The sequence below is a fragment of the Ovis aries genome, chromosome 7, assembly GCF_016772045.2.
Source record: "Ovis aries strain OAR_USU_Benz2616 breed Rambouillet chromosome 7, ARS-UI_Ramb_v3.0, whole genome shotgun sequence".
NCBI lineage: Eukaryota > Metazoa > Chordata > Mammalia > Artiodactyla > Bovidae > Ovis > Ovis aries.
In genome coordinates, this window is record NC_056060.1 from 21,366,971 (window position 1) to 21,391,525 (window position 24,555).

Here is a 24,555-nt window from a genome sequence, read left to right on the forward strand (position 1 = left end):
TTAGCTACCCATCCAGTCTGGGTTTTTTTCCAACCTAACCTGGGATCCAGAATCCTCCCTGAACAAGTTAGAATCACGTTAAACCTCTGTTTGCAAAGGAGAGGGCAGAGATGAGTCATAAGGACAAGGAGAAGACTCCAGCTGCCATTGACACAGAAACGCTTGGAGCTTTCGTGAAGGTACAAGCTGGGGCTGGGGGTGGGGTCATGGGGAGCCAAGGTGAAGAAGGAAAGTCATCGTGCTAAGCACTTCACATGTATTCACACCTCACCAAAGTCACTATTCCAGATGAATAACGGAGCTTCAGAGATGTTCCAGAACTTGACAAACTTCACACAGCTGACAAACCAGGATTCACCCCCCACCCTCATCTCTCCCTGGGGCTTCCCAGGTAGCTCAGCTGGTAAAGAATCCTCCTGGAAAGCAGGAAACCTCAGTTCAATCCCCGGGTTGGGAAGTTTCCCTGGAGAAGGGATAGGCTACCCACGCCAGTATTCTTAGGCTTCCCTGATGGCTCTCAGACAGTAAAGAATCTGCCTGCAATGTGGGAGACCTAGGTTCGATTCCTGGGTCGGGAAGATTCCCTGGAGAAGGGAATGGCTACCCACTCCAGTATTCTGGCCTGGAGAATTTCATGGACAGGGGAGCCTGTCAGCCCACAGTCTATGGCCTCGAAAAGGGTCTGACATGACTGAGCAACCTTCCACTTCACTTCACCTCTCCCCAAATCTAACTGACTCCATTCCCTGCCTGGGCACTCCAGAAGCACAGATTCATTTTCCTGCTGGTTTGCACTCTGCTCCCCTCACCAGGGACTTCCCTGGTGGCTCAGATGGTAAAGCATCTGCCTACAATGCGGGAGACCCGGCTTCAATCCCTGGGTTGGGAAGATCTCCTGGAGAAGGAAATGGCAACCTATTCCAGTATTCTTGCTGGGAAAATCCCGTGGATGGAGGAGCTTGGTAGGCTACAGTCCATGGGGTCCCAAAGAGTCAGACACGACTGAGCAACTTCACTTGCACTTTCCCTTTCCCCTCACCTAGCTACAGGCACTAGCTAGACCCTCAGCTACAAGAAGGCAGTGAGCCTTCTTGCCCACCTCCCAAACCACCCTTCTGCCAGGGCCCAGCACTTCCTTCCTGTTTAGTCTTTTCCAGTCTCTATTTCCCGTGCACCAGTCAGAGCATACATCTTTAGAACTGGGTTTCTTGCCCACCTCCATCTTGAGCCCCAGTTTGCCTTGGCAGTCCTCTGGGCAGAGATTATACCAATCACTCCCCCGTAGCTGACTATCTGTATTCCAGGCAGCTAGGCCTCTAGGGCTGGGGTCTGAAAGAGGCTGGACCAGACTGGAGCTGGAAAAGGGAGCTCTCCCATCAGATGCATCTGAAAATTTAAAAGTTCCTCGCCCATCCCAAAGGAGTCTGAATTTGTTCATAGGTGCCCAAGCAATAGGGAGAGGAAGGCGCTGGGGCAGGTGTCTCTCCCTCCCCTCCTGGCAAATGCCTGGACTTGTGGCCCTGTGGAATGTGGAGGTGGGGTGGAGGGGAGGGGAGGTAGGGAGCCTCTATCCAAGGCCTCACGTTCACAAAGGACCTTAAATTAGACTTCAGATGTTATCTCCAAATGAGGCTATGCATGGAGCCATTGTCTATTGTGTTTGAAGTGTTAATGCGTTAAACGTAAATATTGAAAATATGCTACAGCTTTTCAATCCAGACTGGCATCTCATTTTTTTAAATCCTAGAAACCTCAAAAACAGAAGGCGGCTTCTCCAGCGCCCCTGAGGGGGCTTTGAAGTCTTCTTTCCAAGAGAAAGAACGGGGGGGAGACAGTGGGGAGCTGGAGAGATGCCGGCACGCGAAGGAGCAATAGGGCCGACAGGTGTGGGGACCAGAGCCTCGTCCTTTCAGCTGAAGCTCCTGGGGGTCCAAATCCCAGCTTCTCTAAAAGAGTCCTGCCCTTTTGTGGCCGCAGTGCCCACTTCTACTCCACTCGGCAGCAGGAGTGAGCCAGAGTGAGGGCAGGGGACAGGCCTAGACTGGCAGAGGAGCGTAAGAGGCGTCACCACCCGCCAGCTCGCCCGCCCCCAGCTCCGGGACCAGCCGCTCTGGCCTCATGTTCCCTCGCCCGGGCTAGAATGTGTGTCAGCTCCAGAGCCCCGGCCGGCCATCCCTGCGGAGGCCACGCCAAGGGAGCAGAGAAGCTCCGCGGAGGACCCCAGAAAGGCGGAGGGAGCGCGCTCCCTCCCAAAGGAAAGACAGTTGTGGGGCTGATGAAAGGGAAGCAGAGAGGCGCGGGGCTGGCGGGCGAGAGCGGGGGCGTGACGGGGAGACGAAATCTCCGGGGAGGGAGAGAACCGTACCACCTGGAGGTCCGCCGCGACGTCGGGCTGGAGCTGGAGGGGGAGAGGAGCCGGGAGGGGGCGCGCAATTTAGCCCGAGGGTCCTGAGCTGAAACTCAACACCCGCCTTTGGAGGGCTCGTCCCCCTTTCTCCTCCGCCCCTTCCCTTCCCCTCCCTTTTCCCCTCCCTCCTTTCTCTTAATCCCCGGGACTGAGCCCCGCGCCGGAGCCGAGAGGGCCCGAGGGGAGGAGAAAGGAGCTGCACCCAGAGGGCGCCGGGAGCCTGGGAAGGGGAGGGAAGGGGAGCCGCGAGCAGGGGCTGAGCCTGAAAGCCGCGCGCGACCCCCGGACCCTTTCCAGCCCTCTCAGTGCTCCCCCCACAACCCCACTTCCAGGCGAGTCCGCAGGACCCTAGTCGCTGCGCCTCCTTAGCCTTCTGTTTGCTCCTTTTGCTTTGTGGCCTTTCTCTCGGTTCCCAGAGACACCTGGGCTGCCACGAGCCCTGGGGCGCTCAGAGGGGCCCCGCCAAGGGTGCGTGTAAGCGGGGCGGCGGGGGCCAGCGTCCTGGGCCAGGGGGCCGAGGGTGGGAGCGGGAGTGCTGGCGCCGAGGGTTGGAGGGGGGCGCGTGGGGAAGGCCGTCCCGCCCCATCGAGCCCGGCCCGCGTGCGCATAGCGAGGCACGGTCCCGGCGCCCCCAGACCCCCAGGCGCGCTGCGAGCAAGGGTGCGTGCTCAGGAGCCCGCCTTGGGGGCTTCGAGCGTTGGGGCAGAAAGTCGCCACTGGGGTCGTCCAGCCCAGCCGCCCTGCTGTCCGAGGCCTTTGGCTCCAGCCTCACCTCCGCTGCCAAGTCGGGCGACTTTGAAGAGAGACAAACTTCTTGATTTTCACTGCCCCCGCCCCATCCCTCTCAGCCCGGCTGCTGCAGAGCCCCGGACGCCCGAATCTCAGCCCCGGGAGCACCACTCTCCGGCGCGGCTCCGGGTGGGGAAGGTTGGCCCCTAAACTCGCTCGTCCAGCCCGACCGCCCCGGCGGCTTCTCCCTGCCCTCGGGGCCGTCCTGAGCGCCCCGGAGAGGCGTCGAGCGCAGCCCCAGCTCCCACCTCCTCGCCCGTCCTGGCACTGGAAGGGAGCTTTGGGCCCATGCGGATCCGGCGTGTCCCCGCGGCCTAGGACAGGCAGCTCCGGGGGCCTGGCCCACCCTGCAGCCTCAGGGAGGCCGCGGGGACAGGGCAGAGAGCGCGCCCTTGGATGAGGTCCCGCTGCGACGCCCCGGCCCGCCCCGCTCCTCCTCCTGCCCGGCCAAGCTGCCTCCCATTTGGGAAGTTTTGTGGGTTTTCTTTCTCCTCCTCCAACCTCCGGGGAGGCCACGATTCAGGCGCCGCAGCTGGGGGCCGCCTCCATGGTGCGGGTCAGCCGCTGCTGAAGTCAGCGAAACCGAGCCTGGCCTGGAGCTGGCTGCGAGGAAGGCCAAGGCCATGGCCATAGCCACGTCGGTGAGTCCAACCAGAGAGAGGAGGCTGATGGGCAGAGACCGCCACGGTCTGTCCTGCACTCCTGTCACTTTTATTTCTGCCTTCTCTTTGTCTTGCTCCTTCGTCCCTTGCTTCTTCAGGAGACTCTGTCCCCCTTCTGGCACGTTGGTTTCCCTTACCTCCTCTTGCCTCTCATCCCTAACTCCTACTGGGTCTGGCCTCCCCTTCTCTCCTCCCCTTCCCATTCTCCTCTCTTTCTTTCTGGAGGCTGCCCCTGGAAGGAGGGGAGGGGGCAAGCTTGAGTCCTATCTCCTCTGCTATGGGTGGGAACCGACGGCCACTGGAGATTGGCAGGGGTTTGTGATTGGGAGGGCAGTAAAAGGTTGGAAGGGAGCTGAAAGAATGGAGGTGACTCCAGGAAAACTGGAGGGCAAAAGGCTCAAGGAAGCCCTGCTCTAGAGGAGGGATGGAGGAAAGGAGGGGAAATAGAGTAAAAGATGGAGATCAGACAGGGAGCAAGGGAAAATAGAGAGAGGAGGGGAGGTGATGTCACCCAGCCTCTGGCCACTTTCCTGGGACTGGGGACAAAGGGAGGAGACAGCTGGCATGATGGGACAGTGGGAGGAGGCCTCCCCGGGAACGTGTGGCTCACTGCCACCCCTCTTTAAGGCAGCCACTCCCTCGCAAGTCAGCTGGGCCCCTGAGGAGGGAGTAGAGCTGGGGTGGCCACACCCATCATCAATCAGTCTATCAGCGGCTCTAGTTGGATTCCCGCAATTGCACGGGAGGTTTGATCCCATTGGACAGAATTGAAATTGAACACAAGGAGGAGCTCTTCACAGCCCCGCCCCTGCTTTCTGTCTTGTACGCCTGTAGCCTGAATCCCAGCAAATGTATCCTCTTTCTACCCTTCCCTAGGCCTTAGGATACCCAGGGAAATCGAGGCTGCCTCTTGCTTTCTGGACTCCTCTGAATGGGCATTCTGGGAAGGAGGATTGTGACGCTGGGAAGAGAAGCATGGCTGCTCACCTCCTCCCACACCCCTCAAGGATGAGTTAGACTTTCACTCCTTCTCAGACCAAACTCCTCTTAGCTTCTCAACCTATATGATGGTGAGAAGACTCTAGTTCAGAGCCAGAAAGGGGGAGGTGGGGTACTCCGACATAAAGATGCTGCCTCAGGAGCCAGCTGATCATCTTTATAGTTCCAGGAGGTAGATCTTTCTTTTTGCTTGAAAGGAGAAAGTGTTGGTATTTATACTCGTGAAACACACAGGACCCTGATAACAGCTAATCTTCTCCAAGTATTTACTGGCCCTAAACTTTGTCTTGGTATGTCCTGGTTCTTTGATGCGTTGTCTCATCCAGTACTCACAACAACTCTGCAGCTAGTACTGTTATTATCTGAAAGCGGATATTCAGCTATGGATATGGAATTCTACAAAGGACGAACCTGAGTCTGGCAAGGTTAAACAGACTCCCCAAAGTCACCCAGCTTGAAAGCAGCAGAGCCAGGACTCAAAACTCAGGTCTGTCTGCCTTAAAAACAGTGCTCTTAACTGCCTGCCTAGATCCAAAACACTGATTTCTAATTTATAGTTAGAAAAGTGCCAAGCTAACCAGGAATTTGTGTCATCTGGCTAGCATGTTTGCTTTCTGTGGCACAATTGCCTTTAGAAGTCATAATGTAAGCAGAAAAGGGTTTGATGAATTTGGAATCAGGCAAGAAGTCAGTTTGTTGTTAATCTCATCCAGCCATAAAGGGCTGGACAACCTCTCCAACTGAGGGAAATATCAGTCAAGAGGAGAATGCACTCTCTCTGGCTGAGCAGGCCATCCTTCCCCCAGTGTCTATTGACCAAATGCAGCCTACCCAATATCTTGAGCTTGAGAAGTTTCACCATGTTAGTCAATCCACATGGATTACCTGCTCAGTACTAACTACTCAGCGCCTAACTACCTGTTTTCTACCATCACTGTGTAAGCCACTAGCAAACATATTGGAAGTGGAATATATTTTGATAGTGTGAGTGGCCTGATTCTACCAAACGACTTGGTGAAACCAGAGTCCAGTGATGAGTGACTAGTAAAGGGAACTTGGACATCGTGAAAACTTCCTATGAACTTAAATCCTGTTTGAGCTATGGATCGTCTTTTTTTTTTTTTTGAAGTATAGTTGATTTACAATGATGTGTTAGTTACTGCTCTACAGCAAAGTGATTCACTTATACATATACACACATTACTTTTCAGTGTTCTTTTCCACTATGGTTTATCATACAATAGTCAATATAGTTCTCTGTGCTCTACCCTAGGACCTTGTTGCTTATCCGTTCTACATATAAAAATTTACATCTGCTAACCCCAACCTCCTATTCCATCCCTCTCCCAAACCCTCCCCCTTGGCACCAGCAGTATATTCTTTACATCTGTGATTCCCTCTCTGCTGCACAGATGGGCTCACTTGTGTCATATGTTAGATTCCATGTGTAAGTGATGTCGTATATTTGTCTTTCTCTTTCTGACTTCCCTTAGTATGATCATCTCTAGTTGCATCCATGTTGCTGCAAATGGCATTTATTTATTCTTTTTATGGCTGAGTAATATTCCATTGGGTGTCTGTGTGTGTATGTGTGTAGTTTACGGCTGAGTAGTATTCTGTTTCATGGCTGAGTAGTATTCCATTATAGTAGAATTCCATAGTATTCCATTCCATTCCAATACTGAATAGTATTCCATGTGGATATATACACCACACTTTATCCATTCATCTAGTAATGGACATTTAGGGTGTTTCCATGTCTTGACTGTTGTAAATAGTGCTGCTATGAAATTAGGGGTGCATGTATCTTTTTGAATTATAATTTTGTCCAGATATATGTCACAGGCCCTCTTGACTTTACTACTGTTACTGTACAAGAAGAAAAAAGGAGATCCTTTCTTTTTGGCCATGCCACACAGCTCACAGGATCTTGGGTTCCCTAACCAGGAATTGAATGTGGGCCTCGGCAGTGATAGTCTGGCATCCTAACCACTAGGCTACCAGGGAGCTCCCCAAAAGTAGATCCTTATGCTTGTGGTTGTGAGAAAGCGTGTGAGTGCAGCCTCTGGAATCACACAGCCTGGAGTTCAAATCACGTTGCACCAGCTGTATGTCATTGGGCAACATACCAAGCTCTCTATTCCAATTTCCTTTCCAAACAGGGATAATGATGGCTCCTCCCTTATCAGGTTGAGGATTAAATGAGATGAGATTAGTGCAAACACTTGTTCAGTGTCTGGATATATAATTCGCACTTGGTGTCTGTGATTCACCTGAGCCTAGTAGTGTCCAGGTGGCGCTAGTGGTAAAGAACCTACCTGCTGATTCAGGGGACACAAGAGACATGGTTTTGATCCCTGGGATGGGAAGATCCCCTGGAGGAGGAAGTGGCAACCCACTCCAGTGTTCTTGCCTGGAGAATCCCACAGACAGAGGAGCCTGGCAGGCTATGGTCCATAGGGTCGCAAAGAGTTGGACACGACTCAAGTGACTTAGCACACACGCACATAGCTCTCAAAGGAAAAAGCTTAGATATCCCCACCAGGAGAACTGGAAACAGTCTGATAAATCTTTGCTCTTGGTTGGTCCACCAGCACCCCCTACACAAATACACACACACACATGAGCGTATATACTTTTCTCTTCATGGTAACTTCAGCCTCTGCTGGTAGAACCTTACTTGCTAAGACTGAGAACAAAACAATTGCTTCGGTTTCTGTTTTCTTCCCTATTATGCCGGGGCTCTGTCTGGGCTGGACTTCTCCCAGCCTGTCTCAGAATGAGGTATCTCTGCAGCTGCTTAATCTAACCTGCTTGTAGGGGATACTGACCGGGAAACAGGGAAGGTGATGGAGATTCTATGGGAGACCTTTGCAAGATTTCCCTGTGTAATTCATTCAGCACACGTTCATGGAGGACTGATTCCAGGTCAAGCCTATTGCAGGGGCTAGGAATAGAATAGTCGCTTTTCTCACAGGGCCAACAGTACAAGGGAAAAAAATCCATTTTAAAAAGTATGTAGACAAATAGTATGGGCTTCCCTTGAGGCTTAGCTGGTAAAGAATCCACCTGCAATGCAGGAGACCTGGGTTCGATCCCTGAATTGGGAAGATACCCTGGAGAAGGGAATGTCTACCCACTCCAGTATTCTGGCCTGGAGAATTCCATGTACTGTATTGTCCATGGGGTCGCAAAGAGTCGGACATGACTGAGCGACTTTCACTTCACTTCACTTCACTTCAGACAAACAGTATAAACTAATGTGAAGGAAGTAATAGGTGGAGACAGACACAGAAGGAGGTGGGGAGAAGAGTGAGAAGGAGACATTATTTATTTTTTGGCCATGCTCTGCAGAATCTTAGTTCCCTAACCAGGGATTGAAGCTGCATTATCTGTATTGGGAGCATAGAATCTTAAGCACTGAACCACCAGGGAAGTCCCAGGAGAAGGAGACATTTAAGAAGAACTGAAGGTGCTTCCCTGGTAGCTCAGGGGTAAGAATCTGCCTGCTAATGCAGGAGACTTAAGCTCAATCCCTGGTCTGGGAAGATCCCACACACCTCAGAGCAACTGTTGAGCCTGTGCACTAGAGCCTGGGAACCTCAACTGCTGAGACCATGTGCTGCAGCTACTGAAGCTCATTCACGTGGAGCCTGTGCTCTGCAGTGAGAGAAGCCACAGCGATGAGAGCCCCCCGCACCACAACTAGAGAATGGCCCCCCTGCCCTCCGCAACTTGAGAAAAACCCTGTGCAGCACTGAAGACCCAGCACACTCAAAAATAAAGGAATTGAAAAGAAGAAGAACTGGAGGATGAAAAGGTCTAATCAACTGAAGAGTTAGGGAGGGGTAAAGGAAGAGCAAAGGCCCTGAGGTGGGAAAGAGCTTGTCTAGATCACAGGATAGAGAGTGAGAATGCAGGGAATGGCACTGAAGCCAGGCCGGGCCCATCAGGAAGAGCTGAATCGGGAGGTTATATGTTCAGCTTGAGGAAACCAGGGAGCTCTGTGTTTTGAGCAGGGGTAATGTGACCTGATGATGTGTGTGAAGACCCCTCTCCCTGCTCCCACCTCACCCACCAGGCCCAGCTGGCCCGGGCACTGTACGACAACACAGCTGAGTCCCCGCAGGAGCTGTCCTTCCGCCGAGGGGACGTTCTGCGGGTGCTGCAGAGGGAAGGCGCTGGTGGGCTGGATGGCTGGTGCCTCTGCTCCCTGCATGGCCAGCAGGGCATCGTGCCTGCCAACAGAGTGAAGCTCCTTCCCGCTGGCCCAGCACCCAAGCCTGGCCTCTCCCAGGTGCCCCCAACCCAGCCAGGCTCACCACATCCGGCCCCGGAGCATGGCAGTGAGGACCAGGAGGTAAGCACTGGAGCCCCCCAACCCTGATTCTGGACAACCTATTCCTCTCTGCTGCTTCAGGAGGGACAGAAAGAGCCCTGAGACCCCCAGCCCTGCACTGACCCTGCTGTTCAAATCCTGTCTGCCAAGTCTTTCTGGGCTCTTTCTCCACTGGCACAGGGAGGGGGTTGGAAGGTGTCTAAGCTCCTCCCAGGCGCACACTATGATTCCCTGCTCCCCACTCTACCTGACCCTCCTGCCTGTCGATCCCCCAGTTGTACGTGGTGCCACCCCCAGCTCGACTCTGTCCTACCTCGAGACCTCCAACTGGACCCTGCCCACCCTCCCCTGACCCCATCTACAAGGTCCCCAGAGGCGGTGGGACCCAACTGGCTGCCCCTGGAGCTGCCTTGGAGGTGAGGGCTAGGGGTTCATGTGTCTGTTGGACAGGGGACAGATGGCTCTCGGAGATGGCTTAGGGGAGTGGGGGGCCCACTGCCGAGCCTGAAAGTAACTAACTTCTCCCTCTGCAGGTCTACGACGTACCCCCCACTGCCCTCCGAGTTCCCTCCAATGGCCCCTATGACTCCCCGGCCTCCTTTGCCCGCCCTCTGGCTCAGGTTGCCCCCCAGTCCCTTGGAGAGGATGAAGCTCCCTATGACGTGCCTCTGGCCCCAAAGTCACCATCAGACCTGGAGTTAGATCTGGAGTGGGAGGGGGGCCGGGAACCAGGGCCCCCCCTCTATGCTGCCCCCTCCAACCTGAAACGAGCATCAGCCCTGCTCAATCTGTACGAAGCACCAGAGGAACTGCTGGCAGATGGGGAAGGCGGGGGCGCTGACGAGGGCATCTATGACGTCCCCCTGCTGGGGCCGGAGACACCCCCTTCTCCAGAGCCCCTGGGAGCTTCGGCCTCCAGTGACATGGACACCCTGGCCCTCCTTCTGGCCAGAAGCCCCCCAGCCCCACACAGACCCCGGCTGCCCTCAGCCGAGAGTCTGTCCCGTCGCCCCCTGCCTGCCTTGCCTGTGCCGGAGGCCCCCAGCCCTTCCCCGGCTCCTTCTCCTGCTCCAGGCCGGAAGGGCAGCATCCAGGACAGGCCCCTGCCCCCACCCCCACCGCGCCTGCCTGGCTACGGGGGCCCCAAGGTGGAGGGGGATCCGGAGGGCAGGGAGGTGGAGGACCACCCGGCAGGACACCACAACGAGTACGAGGGCATCCCAGTGGCTGAGGAGTACGACTACGTCCACCTGAAGGTGAGCTTGCCTCAGTCAGCACCCACAGAATGCCTCCAGGAGAATGGGGGTCAAGACCTGAGGTCCCAGAGGCAGACCCTGGCTTCCTCCATTCCCTTCTTCCCCTCCGCTGACCCTGCACCCTGTAGCCTGTGACCCCTGTACTGGGCCACATCATTTGTATCAGTGCCGCAACCCAACCTGGGGTCCCCAAGCTCTCTGACCTGCCACTAGGGCTCTCCCAGACCCAGAGTCAGGAGGCTGTGGATCCGATGGGAGGAGAGACCTTCAGGAGGAAGTGGGAGTGGGGAGGAGTGGGAAGACCACGGGGGCTGCCTTGCCCTGCTCCCCTACCCCTGCACTGAGGCCCTTATCCCCTACCGCAGGGCATGGATAAAGTTCAGGAAGCCAGGCCTCCAGATAAGGCCTCCCCAGGGGATCCTGAACAGCTGGAGAGGGGGCCGCCAGAGCAGCAGGTAACCCGGTGCGGTTGGTGCTAGAGAAGGGGGCAGGGGAGGAGGAGCAGGAACCTGGAAGAAGGGGTATTCTTAACTGAGGCATCGAGGGAAGTCTATTTAGGAGAGGGTAAGAGTTCAATGAAACAGGACAGTTGGGGTGGAGAGGAGTTAGAATCCAGAAAGGAGCTGGAACTTCGAAAAGGATATCAGGAATTCAGAAAGAGAGGAAAGAATGTGTTGGAGAGGAGTCAGAAAACCGAGCATTCGGGGGGGGACAGAGTTTCTGGGCCGGGTGACTTCTGAGGCTCCTTCCAACTGTGAATTCCTGGGTTCCTAAGAGACCTGGGTCTTAATTCCAGCTCCACCACTAAGAAGCCAGGGCCTCCGAAGCCACCAGTTAATCTCTCTGGGTCTCAAGGAAATGAGACTGTCTCCTCGACTCATGGTCTAGAATGGTCCTAATCGCCATAGCTACCATCTGTCACGTTTGTACCAAGCGCCAGAACCTGTGCTAAGTACATTGCACCTGTCAGCACTGATCATAGCAATAGTTAGCACTCATACGGTGCTTACAGTTTGCAGTGCTGTGTTCTCAGCTCTTTTTGTGAAGATCAGCTAATCTTCACTGCAGCCTTAGGAGGCAGAAACAAGAACTGCAGGATCCAGTGTGGTAACCACACGCCACATGCAGCTACTCATCCCCAAGTGTGACCAGTCCGAACTGAAATGCACTGTAAATATAAAATGCACACCAGATTTTGCAGACTTAGTATGGAAAGCAATTTCAATAATTTTTACATTAATTACAGTGTTGAAACTACACCATTTTTAATATATGGAATTACAAAATAGGTACCAATTTCTTTGTAACTTTTCTAACGTGGCTACTTGGAAATTTGAAATAGCATATGTGGTTGGCATTATGTTTACATTGGACAGTGCAGTACTAGGCTCCCCGTAGATAAAGAAGATAAAGGAAGATAAAGAAGATAAAGGAGATAAAGGAATGATGACGTTCAGAGACTTGTTTCTGAGGTTGTTTGAATCCAGATTTATCAAACATCAATTCTGGGCATCTTCCTGTCACTCGCTAAGAGAATCTAAGTTGTCTGATAGGAGAAGGTACAGTTTAAAGGGGTCGAGCTCAGGGAGAAAGGAAGGCATGAGGAACAAAGGGAGGGAAGGAGAAAGGAAATAAGAACGGAAGTGGCACTGGCCAAGCAGTCCTGCTGAACCCTCTTCTCGCCCTTAGGAGGCCCTGTCCCCTGGGGAGCCACTGGTTCTGCCCACTGGAGATCTACAGCTCCTGCACTTCTACGCTGGGCAGTGCCGGGGCCACTACTCAACACTGCAGGCGGCCGTGGCGGCCCTGATGTCCAGCACCCAGGCAAAGCAGCCCCCGCGCCTCTTTGTGCCCCACGGCAAGCGGGTGCTGGTGGCCGCCCACCGCCTGGTGTTCGTTGGGGATACCCTGGGCCGCCTGGCAGCCTCTGCCCCTCTGCGAGCACAGGTTGGGGCCGCGGGCACAGCACTGGGCCAGGCATTGCGGGCCACCGTGCTGGCCATCAAGGGGGCCGCCCTGGGCTACCCATCCAGCCCTGCAGCCCAAGAGATGGCGCAGTGTGTGGCAGACCTGGCAGGGAGGGCCCTGCAATTCACCACTCTGCTCACCAGCCTGGCCCCCTGAGCCCCTTGTCTCTGCTCTGCCCTCACCTGCCTCCCAGAGCCGCCTCCAGTCCTCAGGTGGCTGGAGGGCTCTGTTTTTGGGACTAGGAGACACTGAGGCATCTTTCCCCTTTACTGCCCTTTCCAGGCATCTCAGCCTCTCACTGAGGCCCCTCCTCCCCTACCCCACAGCTTTTTGTACGAGCCATTTTGTATAAATTATTTATATTTAATATTATTCCCTGTTTTGTCAGGGGCAGGCACCAGGCCCTCCAGGGACCTTCCTCCTCCCTCAGCCTGGGGTGGAGGTTCTTGGGCACTGCAAGGCCAAGCCCTCTGGAATCTTAACCCCACAGAGAGCCAAGTAGCTGAAACCTGGAGCCACCAGGAGCCCCTTTTTATGTCCTGTGTCTTGGCTCTGGAACATCAGCACCTCCCTGTTAGCCGAGAGCGAGGGCAGAACGTTGGCAGCCCGGAGTGGGAAGGTCTGGGAGAGGCCAGAGGACTGCTCCACGCAGAAGCAGGAGAGCTGGGCCTCTGACATGGTGCACCTCAATAAACCGGGCTTTCTGGTTCCCCGACTCTGCTTCCTGGGAGCCTGGGGGGCCTTGGCCAAACTGTTGGGACACACACTGTGGGTAGTCTGCCTTTAGGGTTTGTGGAGAAATTCTGCTGTTTCTCCAACTGTTCATCTAGCAGGTTCTCAGCTCCCATGATGTGCCAGGCACCAGTTCTGAAGGTCCGTTGTGGGGGTGGGCTGGATAGAAACAAGTCAGCTGAAACAAGTAAATAAAAAAAAGAGGAACCTGCCACAGAGTTGATAGTTGCTGGTAATGGAAATGAACAGGGTGATATGTGACTGAGTAGATGGGGAGAGGACATTGGAGACTTTAGACAGGATTGCTGGGGAGGTGGTATCAGTGCTGAGACCCCGAGGATGAGAGAACCAAGAATAGTCTGCAACGTAGCATTCTGGGAAGGCAGGCCCTGACTCCTGCCCAAGGCCTCTCTTCTAAGACCGATGTCAGATGATGTCATCAGAGAGGTGCACACGTGGGGAGGGAGGCTATGAGAGAGCCCTGATGGTGCCCTGCTGAAGAGGCCACCCCAGCTGTCCTCCGCTTTGTGCCATAGGCCAGCTCTGACCCACTGCAGAAGACTGCTGGCCTGGGTGCCCTCTCCCTTAGGTTAACCCAAGAGGGTCTAGTCCCTTAAACTCCCCTTCCCAACTTCCTGCTGACTGTCCTTCCGGACACCACCTTTTAGAGGAGCTGAGGGGCCAATGAATTCAATGTGTTAGAAGTCCATAGTCCACAGGGCCTTGGTGAAATCGATGGGCCATGGCCTAGACAGGGGATCACTTCAGCCGTTTACCGCAAGGGAAGAAGTCCAGGCCACATTGCTTAAGCTCCGCTTTCCCAAGATTCTATCCTGGCACAGTGACTGGACTGGAGGTACCCCAAAATTCAATCACAGTCAGTCCCTTGGCCCCTCTCCCCATGCATTTGCCTCCTCCATTTGAGGTTCTTTGTTCCCATTTCACTCTCAAAAGAAACTCATTTCCAGAGGCTGAGGCCACCAAAATTCACCCCTAGGTGTTGGCGTTAAAGACATAACAGAGGCCGTCCTCCACCACCTTCCAGAAAGATTTTCAAGGGATCAGCCTGGAATTAGAGTCAGAGGTCTCAATGCAAGTTTCCATGTACCTGTGTCTGCAGGTAAATCCTGTCAGATCCTCAGAGTCCTAGTTTCCTCTCTAATATGAGAAGGAACATAGTGATCTCCCAGGGCTGTTGTGAGGCCCTAACAAGATAATGCGTGTGAACAGCCCAGCAACGCAGAGAGTTACATGGATTACAATTCCAAGACAGACATGAGGAGACTAGCAAATAAATCCCCAAGGAATGTTGCCTGTGACAGCACCGAAGTAAATACTGAAGAGATGTGGAAATGGGTTGAGGGGTGGGGAGAGGCTGCTTATTGCATTAGAAGACTTTCCCATATCTGGAAAATTTCTGAACAGAGGGGACAAATTAGAAGTGTGGTTCAGTGGAGAAAAGATGGAATGGATTTCCATCTTGAGATTGACAGGACATCCTTTTCAACACTTACCTGGAATAAGAGAATAAAGAACCTATTAGAAATCAAGTCTAAAAAAAAAAAAAAAAGGAAATCAAATCTCCTTGAGAAGAGTTACATTTCTAACTTTAACGTACATATACATGGGGATCTGGTTAAAAATGCAAAGTATCCGAAAACAGCCTTCGATTCTACATTTCCAGCAACTTCCCAGGTGATGTGGATGTTCCTGGTCTATAAATCATACTTTGAGTAGCAATTCAAGGAGTTAGGGGAGACTTCTCTAAGGCAAATAAGCTTGAACTGACAGCTGAAGAGGAACTTGACTAAAGTAGAGGAGACTTCTAGGGACAAGGACCAGCTTATGCAAGGGCCCTGTAGCACTGGAAAAACTGGAAGAATGTCAGTGTGACTGGTGCGCAGAATTTGGAGAGAGAGAGAGAGAGCTGCAGAGAGTATCGGATCACTATGAGGTCTAGAATATTGCATTTACCTTGACGGTAGAAGACGCTGATGGTTGTTAAACAGGAAAGGAACACAGACATCTGCCTTTTGAAAAGATCAGTCCATCTGCATTATGAACAGATGGGGGGAAAGGATTGGAAACAAAGCAGATACAGAGCACCGGTTAAGAACTGGGAGGCTAAAGCAGTCTGCACAACAGGTAGCTTGACTAGCGGTGCCGGAGATAGATGGAAAGAAGCAGAATATCTGAGAACTACACAGGAAATGAAATGCGCAGGATTTTGTAGAGGATTTGACATGGGGTGGAGAGCGGGGGTAAGGAAGGGGGCGCTCTAAGGGCTGTCACCTGAGCATCTGGCCACAACTGGATGGTGAAAGTGCCATTCAGTGAGGAAAGAAGAGCTAGAAGACGGCCTAGTTGGGGGGAGCGGGGAGACATGACCATGAGTTTGGTCTTGGACGTATTGACTCTGAGATCCTTGTGATGCATCCAGGATAAGAAACCAAATAAGAGGTGGCTTCAAGGGTCTGGGGCTCAGAAGAGAGGTGGGAACTGGAGACGTAAATATGGGAATCAGGTTTATATTGGCTCCTATTATTTATACTGAGGGTGACGGAAGCTGTGGGCATAAGTGAGATTCTGAGGCGGAGAGAACAGTATGAGATGAGGACCTAGAATCAAGCCTCCAAAGATCACAGGCTCTGACGGATGGTGAGGAGAATGAGTCTGTGGTAGAGAAAAGAGTGGCAAGAGAAAGAAAATCTGGAGAGTATGGGACCTGGCAGACAGGGAAGAAAGAGTTTAGAGGAAGGGGTAGCCAACAAAGCCAAATGCTGCTGAGAAATGATGGAGACTCAGCCAGGGTGGGGTTGTGAAACCAGAGAAGTGGTCTTGCAGAGGACTAAAGCCAAGGCTGAGTGCAACGCCCAGTGCAGTCCACCATATGCAAGCACCCCTTCCAGTATGCCTGTCTCTCCTCAGTGAGCCACTCCGATATCAGTCTTGTCCATCCTATTATCCCCAAAGCCCAGCACACGGCCAGAATATAGCAGACACTTAATAAATTGTACTGATGAGTGAGTGGATGGATGGATGGATGGATGAGCAGGAAGAACTGGAAGCAAAAGAGGAATCGCTGGCACCTGCCTGGGATGTACTTACTATCCTTCAGTTGTTCCCTTTATACCGCAATGGCCCGCAGACCCAGGGAACAGAGAGAGAGCCCCATCTTCTCCCTCCCCTGGGTCCTCGCCCCCCTTCCTCTCTCTGACGAAGAGTCTGGACCGAAGGTTCTGCTGACGTTGGAAGGGGAGGAGAGTCTGGAGGAAGGGGTGGGGAAAGCGGCGCAGAGATCGCAGAGACGGAGGAGGCGCCCGCGGCTGCAGAGCTGCAGAGCGGGATCTCTTGGCCTCTGTGTCCGGGCAACGGCGCGCCACTGGGCCAGAAGACAGCGCATCCTTTCCGTGCGGGCCGCCTGGGCCCCTGCGGTCGGCAAACTGGCTCCCCGGGTGGCCACCGGGACCCCCGAGCCCAATGGCGGGGGCGGCAGCAAGATCGACAGCACTGTAGAGATCACCCCCAGCCCCAACGGAGTAAGTGCCCGCGCCCTGGGGGCTACGCCATCATCTCCCCGCACCCCTGGACAAGCGCCTGGCATTTTCCTCCCGTGCATCCCCCGCGGCAGACTGCCTTCCTCCCGCTTGCGCCCCCCCCTCTTCCCTTACCCTGCGGTTTTCTCCGCTTCACCCTTCTCCGCCACCCCTCCAACCCACACTCCCACCCCCAGCAGGTCGGGACCCTTGGAGATGCGGTGCCCACGGAGCAGCTGCAGGGTGAGCGGGAGCGCGAACGCGAGCGGGAGGGGGAGGGCCACGCGGGCGGCGACGGGATGGGCAGCAGCCTGTCGCTGGCCGTGCCCCCCGGCCCCCTCAGCTTCGAGGCGCTGCTCGCCCAGGTGGGGGCGCTGGGCGGCGGCCAGCAGCTGCAGCTCGGCCTCTGCTGCCTGCCCGTGCTCTTCGTGGCGCTGGGCCTGGCCTCCGACCCCATCTTCACGCTGGCACCCCCGCTGCATTGCCACTACGGGGCCTTCCCCCCCAACGCCTCCGGCTGGGAGCAGCCCCCCAACGCCAGCGGCGTCAGCGTCGCCAGCGCGGCCCTAGCCGCCAGCGCCGCCAGCCGCCTCGCCACCAGTACGGACCCCTCGTGCAGCGGCTTCGCTCCGCCGGACTTCAACCACTGTCTCAAGGACTGGGACTATAACGGCCTCCCGGTGCTCACCACCAACGCCATCGGCCAGGTGAGGCGGCCCGCTGGGCCGCGGGTCTGGGGGCGGGCCGCGCCACCAGCGAGGGGTCTCACACCCGCTCCTCCCTCTCGCGTCCCTAGTGGGATCTGGTGTGTGACCTGGGCTGGCAGGTGATCCTGGAGCAGATCCTCTTCATCTTGGGCTTCGCCTCCGGCTACCTGTTCCTGGGCTACCCAGCAGACAGGTGAGGGCTCAGCAAGGAGAGAGGAGGGCTTGCTAGGGAGGCTGGTCCAGGCACCTAGCCTTCGCCAGAGGGTGAAGAGGCTTTGCTCAGCTCTGCAGTGTCCTCTGGATTGCTCCTGTTCATTGAGAGGCGGCCCCAGCACTGTCTCAACTTCACTCCCCACCAAGAAATACTCTTACCATACCTCTTCCAAACAGAGGATAACTCTCCCCCCACTGCCAGTCCCACAGCCATGAATCAGTGGCCCCACCCTCCTGCCCAAAACCCCTAGGTCCACAGAAGTCCTGACTCTTCCTCTGTTGTCCTATTACCACCAAGCTCCTCCCTTGCAGTCCTCGTGGATTAATCCCTGTTAACAGTACTGTCTACCTGGTCTGTTAGCTCTGTCTCAGTGGCCCCATTCCTAAAGGTCATTATGTTAATTTCTAAATATCAACAGCCCCATTCACACTGATCAGTAGCTCAACTCTTCAAACAAATGACTACCCTCTTGAGGAGGGTCCATAGTTTAACCACCATGGATCAATGACCACAATAGCACCCCTCACCCCAGGCTAATAGTCCCATCCTCATGAATCATTAGTGCTCTCAGATCCTCTCAGATCAAAAGCCTCATTTCCAGGAATCAGTGGTTACATCTCAAAGATCTACAAACCCATCCCCACCAACTAGCAGCTCTTCCCAGGGGTCAAAATTCCATCTCTGATCCTTGACACCATCACCACTGACCAGGTGCTCCATCCCTGGGGATTATTAGACATCTCCACTGGTCTACAGTCCCATCCAAATGGCTTTATAGTTCAACTCCCATGGCTCAAAGGCAACCCACCATTCAATAGTCCAGTTCCCTGAAAACAATACCTATCCTCACTGCCCAATAGTCATACACCCCTGTGGGCAAATGATCCTAAACCCATAGGTCAATAGCCCATCCTCATGCATCAGTGGCCTCATACCTACAGATCAGTAGCATCATTCCTCTGGAGTATGTAGCCTCATACCCAAAGACCTAAATTCAATCTCCTAAATTCAGTAGCCTTAGCCAATAAGCTCAACCCCATGGAAAATGGTCTCACCCTATTGGGTCAGTAGTTTCACTCTCAGGCATCAGTGTCCCCTTCCCAATGACCAGTGACCCCAGTCTACATCCACATTACACCAGTGCTCTTATCCCTAAAAACCAGTAGCCTACCCTCCAAGGATCAGGAACCCTGTCCCCACTGACTCACAGTCTGTGACCGTCACCACTGACCAATAGTCTCTCATTTCCATGACCCCATGCTTACTGATAATCCATATGGATTAACAGATTCTTCCCTACTGGCCAATAGTCCCATCCATCCCGAATGAAATCTCTATCCCAGGAATTAATAGCTACATCCCCAAAGATGAACTGTCCAATCTTCAGAAGTTAGTGATCAGCCCCACTGATTAATAGTCCTATCTCATGGATTAAGAGCTCCACTCTCATGGATCAATGGCTCCATCTTCTGGTCGTGACTCCATCCCACTGACCACTCCTATGGATTAATAGACCCATGTCCCAATCCCATGGAAAAATGGCTTCATCCCCCAAAATCAATTACTCAGTTCCCAAAGATCAAGAGCTCCATTTTCACTGACCAATACTATCCCCATGGACAAGTGGCCAATGGCCTACCTCCTTAGATCAGTAATTCCAACCCTGTATGTCAATGAGCCCATCTCCTCTGATCAGTCTGAGCAAGACAAGCTCCATCCCCACTGACCAATATCTGTATTCCCAAGGTCTCATGGATCCAATTCTCCTAAGCAATATCCCATCCCCACTGATGGCTGGTCTCACTTCCATGAAGAAATGCCTTCATCTCTGACCAACAGCCCTCAGAGTCAGTGGCCCCATCCCCCACAGAACAATAGCCATGCCCCAGTGCCCAGTAGCCAGGGTCCCCATCCTTCCCCATCTCCTGTAGCCTTAGTCCAACCCTTGTTCCCTGGGCCTCATCCTCATATCTCCATCTCTAAAGTGGGCAGCTGGACCCTACCCAGCCACTTCTCCTTCAGGGAGTCTGGGTGACCAGAGGCTCTCCCTGCTTTCCAGGTTTGGCCGACGTGGGATTGTGCTGCTGACTCTGGGACTGGTGGGCCCCTGTGGAGTGGGAGGTGCTGCTGCAGGTTCCTCCACGGGTGTCATGGCCCTCCGATTCCTCCTGGGCTTCCTGCTTGCTGGCGTTGACCTTGGTGTCTACCTGATGCGTGAGTGGCACCCTTCCAGAGCTCCTTCCCTAGGGGCTCATGCCTGCCTGTTTGTATCCCCAGGTCATTGCCACTGCTCCTTGGGAACCCCTCAGTCCCTTCTTCAGCTCTCTGGAATCTCGGCTCTTTCTGGCCAGGGCTTTAAAGGATCCAGGGGTCTTGCTTCTCATATGCCCCTCTCCTTCCATGATCTTTAATGCTTTCCTTGCCCTGGACTTACTGCTGTCAGGGAATGAGCCTTATTTTAAAAATGAAATCCTGAGTAGCTGTAGGAGCTTGAACAACAGTTAATGTGAAGGTCAAATAAGAGGTCTGATATGAAAGGGCCCGTAAACTGGGAATGCTGAGCCCCTGCAGGGACTCTGAACCTCAAGCCCTCCCAAGTTTGAGCAGGAGAGAGGAGAGGTCCGAACAGCCTCCCCACTCTGCCTTAGCGGTTAGTCTGTGGGAGGCAGTGGCTGCAGCCTCCACACAGGGTCTGACCTTACTCTCTGTCCTCCTCCCTCCCTCTCCCCTCCTCTCTTCCCACGCCTCCGTCCTCCCTGGCCTCTCCTCCCTGTCCCTGCTGTATCTCCAGGGCTGGAGCTGTGCGACCCAACCCAGAGGCTTCGGGTGGCCCTGGCGGGGGAGTTGGTGGGGGTAGGGGGGCACTTCCTGTTCCTGGGCCTGGCCCTTGTCTCTAAGGACTGGCGATTTCTTCAGCGAATGATCACCGCTCCCTGCATCCTCTTCCTGTTTTATGGGTCAGTATCACCCTCCACCTGTTGTCTGGCCATTCCCATCTCTACCTCCTACCTGTAGCTCTAGCCTGCAAACCCGTCCTTTTCTCCACTGCCCCTCGTCCAGGCTGCTGCAGCCCCAGCCCCTCAGAGGTGGGAGTTTTCCATTCTGGGTCAGGAGATGGGAAGCCTCACAGTGCACTCCCTTCCCCCTCCCCCAGCTGGCCTGGTCTGTTTCTGGAGTCTGCACGGTGGCTGATAGTGAAGCGACAGATTGAGGAGGCCCAATCTGTGCTGAGGATCCTGGCTGAGCGGAACCGGCCCCATGGGCAGATGCTGGGAGAGGAGGCCCAGGAGGCCCTGCAGGGTAAGAGACAGGGGTCCCACCCATGTAGGAGGACCCTGAGTGCTCAGCTGTTCCTTCTAACAGCTCCTCTCTCTCTCCCAAGACCTGGAGAACACCTGCCCTCTCCCTGCAACATCCTCCTTTTCCTTCGCTTCCCTCCTCAACTACCGCAACATCTGGAAAAATCTGCTTATCTTGGGCTTCACCAAGTGAGCCTGGGTGTTGGGGCCAAGGGCCAGGCCGGTAGCTAGGATGGGGGCTGGCTGGGTGGGGAAGGCCTGAGGACCCCTGCAGAGGGCAACCAGGGTGGTGAAAGGCTGCAGGTGGCAATGCAGACACCACAGACGCTATCCTGTGCCTCCCCGCCCTGTCTCACAGCTTTATTGCCCACGCCATTCGCCACTGCTACCAGCCTGTGGGAGGAGGAGGGAGCCCATCAGACTTCTACCTGTGCTCCCTGCTGGCCAGCGGCACAGCGGCCCTGGCCTGCGTCTTCCTGGGGGTCACCGTGGACCGATTCGGCCGCCGGGGCATTCTGCTTCTCTCGATGACACTCACTGGCATTGCATCCCTGGCCCTGCTGGGCCTGTGGGACTGTAAGCTCCCTCCCTTCCCCGCAGTGTGGGCTCAGCCTAGGAACCCCAGCAGAGATGCCCCACATGGACTCAGCCACTGCTCCTGGCTCAGGCTTCCCAGGACCAGACCAGATCCTGCCCAGATCTTTCACAACCTCTGGCCGCACACTCCAGTCTGTTCTCCCAGCTGATCAGTGAATACCCAGACACACCCAGCTAGGGATCAGAAGGGGTGACGGCAGAGACAAGGCCAAGCATGATCTGCCGCCTCCACTCACACGCCCCGTCTTGGCCCTCCAGATCTGAACGAGGCTGCCATCACCACCTTCTCGGTCCTTGGGCTCTTCTCCTCCCAAGCTGCCGGCATCCTTAGCACCCTCCTTGCTGCCGAAGTCATCCCTACCACAGTCCGGTGAGAGCAGGCGTGCTGCCAGGGCGGCCTCCAGGCCTCTGTCTGAGGACAGGGCCTGAGGGATGCCGGAGGAGCAGCTGCTGGGGAAGGGTGGGGGTGAGGCCCACAGCCGCAGGCTCAGTGCCTTGTCGTCTCTCCCAGGGGCCGAGGCCTGGGCCTCATCGTGGCGCTGGGGGCGCTCGGCGGGCTGAGTGGCCCAGCCCAGCGCCTCCACATGGGCCACGGGGCCTTCCTGCAGCACGTGGTCCTGGCGGCCTGTGCACTCCTCTGCATCCTCAGCATCATGCTTCTGCCGGAGACCAAGCGCAAGCTCCTGCCGGAGGTGCTCCGGGATGGGGAGCTGTGCCGCCGGCCTTCCCTGCTGCGGCAGCCCCCCCGCAACCGCTGCGACCACGTCCCGCTGCTTGCCACCCCCAACCCCGCCCTCTGAGTGACCTCTGAGCACCTTGGCAGGAGGCTGGCCCATACCGAAAAGTGGCACAAGGCCCTGGCAAGGAGAGCGGGAGGACTAGTGAGAGAGGCAGGGCTGCCCGCGAGGCTCAGAGGCACCTCGGGCCAGACACGAAGGGGCGCTCAGGGGGCTGCCCTCACCCCATCTCCCCCCGCTGCTGCTTGGTGTTCACTCCCTTGGCTAGAGTCAGGGAGCAGGGAGAGAGCTCCACACTGTACCACCAGGTCTGGGCTCCATCCTGTGCCCAACCACATCCTCCCAGACCTCATTCTTTCTTGCTCTATCACTCTGTTTCAATAAAGACATTTTGAATAAATGAGCATACCATAGCCTGGACTTCCCTCCCTTCTGTCGTCCTGTCTCTCGGGGGAAGGTTTCTCTCAGTGGAATCCAAACCGTTAACCATCCCCTTCTCCTTCCCTGTGCCCTGCCCTCTCCTCCCACCCTGCCCCCAGCTCCATGTTAACTTACAGACAATTACCACCCCTTACTGATTGCTTGCTCTGCTGCTAGGACTGGGCTAGGCACTTCACAAACTTCATTTAATCATTTAATCCTCGCAACCTTGCAAGGTAGGTGTCTGGATCTATTAAAGTTTTTGTTGTTGTTGTTTTTGCAAGCAGTAACAATTGACTGACTCTAATGAACTTAGAGCAACAAAGCGAATTTATTAGAGGATTCAGTGGGGCAGGCTATGGTTCTACCCTACGGGAAAGCTCATGGGGTAGAAGGAAAAGCAGAACTAGTTATAAAGGGCCAAGAACCAGAAAGGGCAAGACAGTCAGTGACTGGCTAGCTTGCCTATCACAACCACCCCCACCCCACCCCACCCCCATACTGCCAACTGCTGAGGGGGGAACAGGACCTGAGCGCTGCTAGCAGAAGGCTGGATGTTGTACAGGTAAAAATGGCGGGTGCCCACCACAGTATTCTTCTTTTACAGATGACAAAACTGACACTCAGAGACTCAGTAACTTGCCCAACATTACAAAGATAAGGAGTGATCGCTGGGGTGTAACTGGATCCTGGAGCTGGTGCTCTCTAGTAATGCACACTGCGGTCACCTTCCCAATCCTTCCAATCTCTGTACACTACCCTTGGAATCGAGGAGTGAGTCTCTAGCCCCCGCCCTGGGAGGGGGCAGTAGGAGACGTCTTCCACCTCAGTGCTAGGGCCTGCCTCTGATTAACCCTGGCCTGGCTTTTGGCCAACCTCTCAACCTCCAGCCTCCTTCAAGGGCTGCTATGAGGATTAAACAAGATAATATATTGTATGTGCCTCAAATTATCCCACTAGATGGTAAGTTCCTTGAGGACAGGAATTTTGTCTTACTCAACTTTGAAACACCAAAGCCTGACCCATGATAGGTGTTCAAAAAGTTGTATTTGTTCATTCTTTTGGCAAATCTTTCCTGTGCCAGATTTACAGACCAGTACTATCCTGGATATTAGGATTTCAAGGAGCTTGAAATCCACCTAACACTGGGAATATTAATGAGGAGGAAGACAGCAGTGTTTGGAGCATCGAAAGTCTGCCTCTTGAAGGAAGTGGGACTCAGAGAGGCAGGAAGACCTCAGGCAAAGACCCAGGAGACAGGTACACTGTTCTCAATTCAAAGGCCATAAAGCAGGAGGCTTCCCTGGTGGCTCAGTGGGAAAGAACCCCCCTGCCAATAGCAGGAGATGTGGGTTCAATCCCAGGGTCAGGAAGATCCCCTGGAGAAGGCAATGGCAACCCATTCCAGTATTTTCACCTGGGAAGTCCCATGAACAGGGGAGCCTGGTGGGCTGCAATCCATGGGGTCGCAAAAGAGTCAGACACAACTGACTAAATAACAACAAGGAGAGCAGAGGCCTGGAGGGAGGAAAGGGTGAGGCGGTCCTAGAGGAGGAATTCTTAGGAAAACAAGTCTTGAAACCAGCCTCTTCCACATGAGGGAGACCCATTACCCAGATTCCTGCAGTTCCTATCTCCTTCCCCTCTGCCAGTCCATGTCCCAGGCCCAGAGTGCTGGCACTAGGCCACGCTCCTGAGTTCTCAGCCTCTGCAGAACTCATGGGAATCCTTCTCATTTACTCTTCACAGTACCCTGAAATAGGTATTACTAGTTTTATCCTATTTAGCTACTGAGGGAATGGAAATGAGAGAAATGGAAGGAACTGCTGAGAAAGGCAGAGCCAGGACTTAAACCCAGGCCTTCTGACTGTCCTTTCTACTACCATAGTTTCT

At 54.6% G+C, this 24,555-nt stretch overlaps 2 protein-coding genes across 6 annotated transcripts; both read left to right on the top strand.

Moving 5' to 3' along the window:
- Positions 1 to 2,544: 2,544 nt before the first annotated feature.
- EFS (embryonal Fyn-associated substrate) lies at positions 2,545 to 13,363 on the top strand. Of its 2 annotated transcripts, XM_042252956.1 has the most exons (7): positions 2,545 to 3,837; positions 4,735 to 4,928; positions 8,939 to 9,217; positions 9,472 to 9,612; positions 9,730 to 10,452; positions 10,818 to 10,907; positions 12,142 to 13,363. In XM_042252956.1, the coding sequence occupies exons 2-7, from the start codon at positions 4,923 to 4,925 to the stop codon at positions 12,574 to 12,576; spliced, it is 1,674 nt and encodes a 557-aa protein (XP_042108890.1). In that variant the 5' UTR covers positions 2,545 to 3,837; positions 4,735 to 4,922; the 3' UTR covers positions 12,577 to 13,363. The 2 variants fall into 2 exon arrangements, with proteins under 2 accessions (XP_042108890.1, XP_004010377.3); XM_004010328.5 differs by lacking the exon at positions 4,735 to 4,928.
- A 3,090-nt stretch (positions 13,364 to 16,453) lies between these two features.
- SLC22A17 (solute carrier family 22 member 17) lies at positions 16,454 to 22,650 on the top strand. Of its 4 annotated transcripts, none has more exons than XM_027971622.2 (10): positions 16,454 to 16,691; positions 16,886 to 17,395; positions 17,485 to 17,588; positions 19,669 to 19,823; positions 20,401 to 20,566; positions 20,764 to 20,909; positions 20,992 to 21,097; positions 21,267 to 21,484; positions 21,764 to 21,875; positions 22,017 to 22,650. In XM_027971622.2, exons 2-10 carry the CDS (start codon positions 16,988 to 16,990, stop codon positions 22,303 to 22,305), a joined length of 1,704 nt encoding a protein of 567 aa, XP_027827423.2. In that variant the 5' UTR covers positions 16,454 to 16,691; positions 16,886 to 16,987; the 3' UTR covers positions 22,306 to 22,650. The 4 variants fall into 4 exon arrangements, with proteins under 4 accessions (XP_027827423.2, XP_027827424.2, XP_027827425.2 ...); XM_027971623.2 differs by having other exon boundaries at positions 16,889 to 17,395; XM_027971624.2 differs by lacking the exons at positions 20,992 to 21,097; positions 21,267 to 21,484.
- Positions 22,651 to 24,555: the final 1,905 nt, after the last annotated feature.

What these genes read in the sequence shown, in the direction of transcription:
- EFS (XM_004010328.5), top strand. An exon ending in ATGGCAGTGAGGACCAGGAG is followed by an intron (nt 9,218 to 9,471) that starts GTAAGCACTGGA and finishes TCGATCCCCCAG; the next exon opens with TTGTACGTGGTGCCACCCCC. An exon ending in GGGGGCCGCCAGAGCAGCAG is followed by an intron (nt 10,908 to 12,141) that starts GTAACCCGGTGC and finishes TCTCGCCCTTAG; the next exon opens with GAGGCCCTGTCCCCTGGGGA.
- SLC22A17 (XM_027971622.2), top strand. Translation starts at nt 16,988, where the DNA reads ATGGGCAGCAGCCTGTCGCTGGCCGTGCCCCCCGGCCCCCTCAGCTTC. An exon ending in CTTATCTTGGGCTTCACCAA is followed by an intron (nt 21,098 to 21,266) that starts GTGAGCCTGGGT and finishes CCTGTCTCACAG; the next exon opens with CTTTATTGCCCACGCCATTC. An exon ending in CCTGCTGGGCCTGTGGGACT is followed by an intron (nt 21,485 to 21,763) that starts GTAAGCTCCCTC and finishes TTGGCCCTCCAG; the next exon opens with ATCTGAACGAGGCTGCCATC.